This window comes from Merops nubicus, unplaced genomic scaffold, assembly GCF_000691845.1.
Source record: "Merops nubicus isolate BGI_N331 unplaced genomic scaffold, ASM69184v1 Scaffold53296, whole genome shotgun sequence".
NCBI classification, from domain to species: Eukaryota; Metazoa; Chordata; class Aves; order Coraciiformes; family Meropidae; genus Merops; species Merops nubicus.
This window is the reverse complement of record NW_008618005.1, coordinates 1-853: the sequence shown is the minus strand read 5'-3', so window position 1 is coordinate 853 and position 853 is coordinate 1. Positions and strand designations below refer to the sequence as shown.

Genomic DNA, 853 nt, shown 5'->3' with positions numbered 1-853 from the left:
CAGGTACTGGGCCCATGTCCCAGGGTGAGGCTGGAACTTGTTCATCAGGTCAAAGTGGTAGAAGGAGACAGCCACATCCTTTGCGTTGCGACCCACATAGATCATCTGCAGAGGGGCCGTGGGGCACACGAGGCAGCCTCAGGACCCCCAAGAGGAGAAATGCTCCAGCCTCCTGGAGCTCCCAACACCACTTAGGATACTGGAAGGAGCAGTGGGGGTTCCTGCCCCAGGGGAACAGGAGAGCTGCAATGCCCCCTGGGGCAGAGACCGGGCTTGGGGGTTACCTTGCAGCGGTTTTCCCAGAAGGATTTGGGCAGGATATGTGTGGGCAAGTGGGTCTTCACCACACGGGGCGATGGCATAGTGGCCAGCAGGTCTGTCCCTGGGTGACCCCAAAGCACATCCCCCAGCAGGCCCTCAGCAGAGTCCTCACAAGCTCAGCGCCTGGAGTGCCCACAGCGAAGCCCCCACACCCCACTACCTGACGGCATCTCCCCGAGGGCGGAGAACTCCAACATGGGCACCCTCTTGGTGATAATGTCCCGCTTGCATTTTTCGGCATTGCCGCCTTGCAGGATCATGTCCACAATCTCACTGACCCAGGTGGTGCCTGGGGAAAGAAACCCACCATGGAAGTGGCCAGGGTGGTATTGGGGGCTCAGCACCGACAGCCCCCTGGACCTTGACTGGGCACTGCGGGGACGAAGGGAAATCCCGCACGGGTGTGTCCTGAACGTGCCGTGTCCTCTCAGGCAGCAGGTCCCAGCCGTGTAACACACTCGCCCACCCGGTGGCAGCACTACATCTGGTGGGCTCGGGGACGCTTACCCGATTTGGGGAAGGTGACCACCAC

The 853-nt window shown here is 61.3% G+C and overlaps 1 protein-coding gene across 1 annotated transcript; it reads right to left on the bottom strand.

The window, feature by feature from the left end:
- Positions 1–3: 3 nt before the first annotated feature.
- On the bottom strand, positions 4–850 carry LOC103775817 (sulfotransferase family cytosolic 1B member 1-like; the record flags this gene model as incomplete). Its single annotated transcript, XM_008943288.1, has 4 exons — positions 4–105; positions 285–382; positions 482–610; positions 829–850. Coding segments are annotated over 4 exons (351 nt in total), but the record flags the coding sequence as incomplete, so codon positions are not given.
- Positions 851–853: the final 3 nt, after the last annotated feature.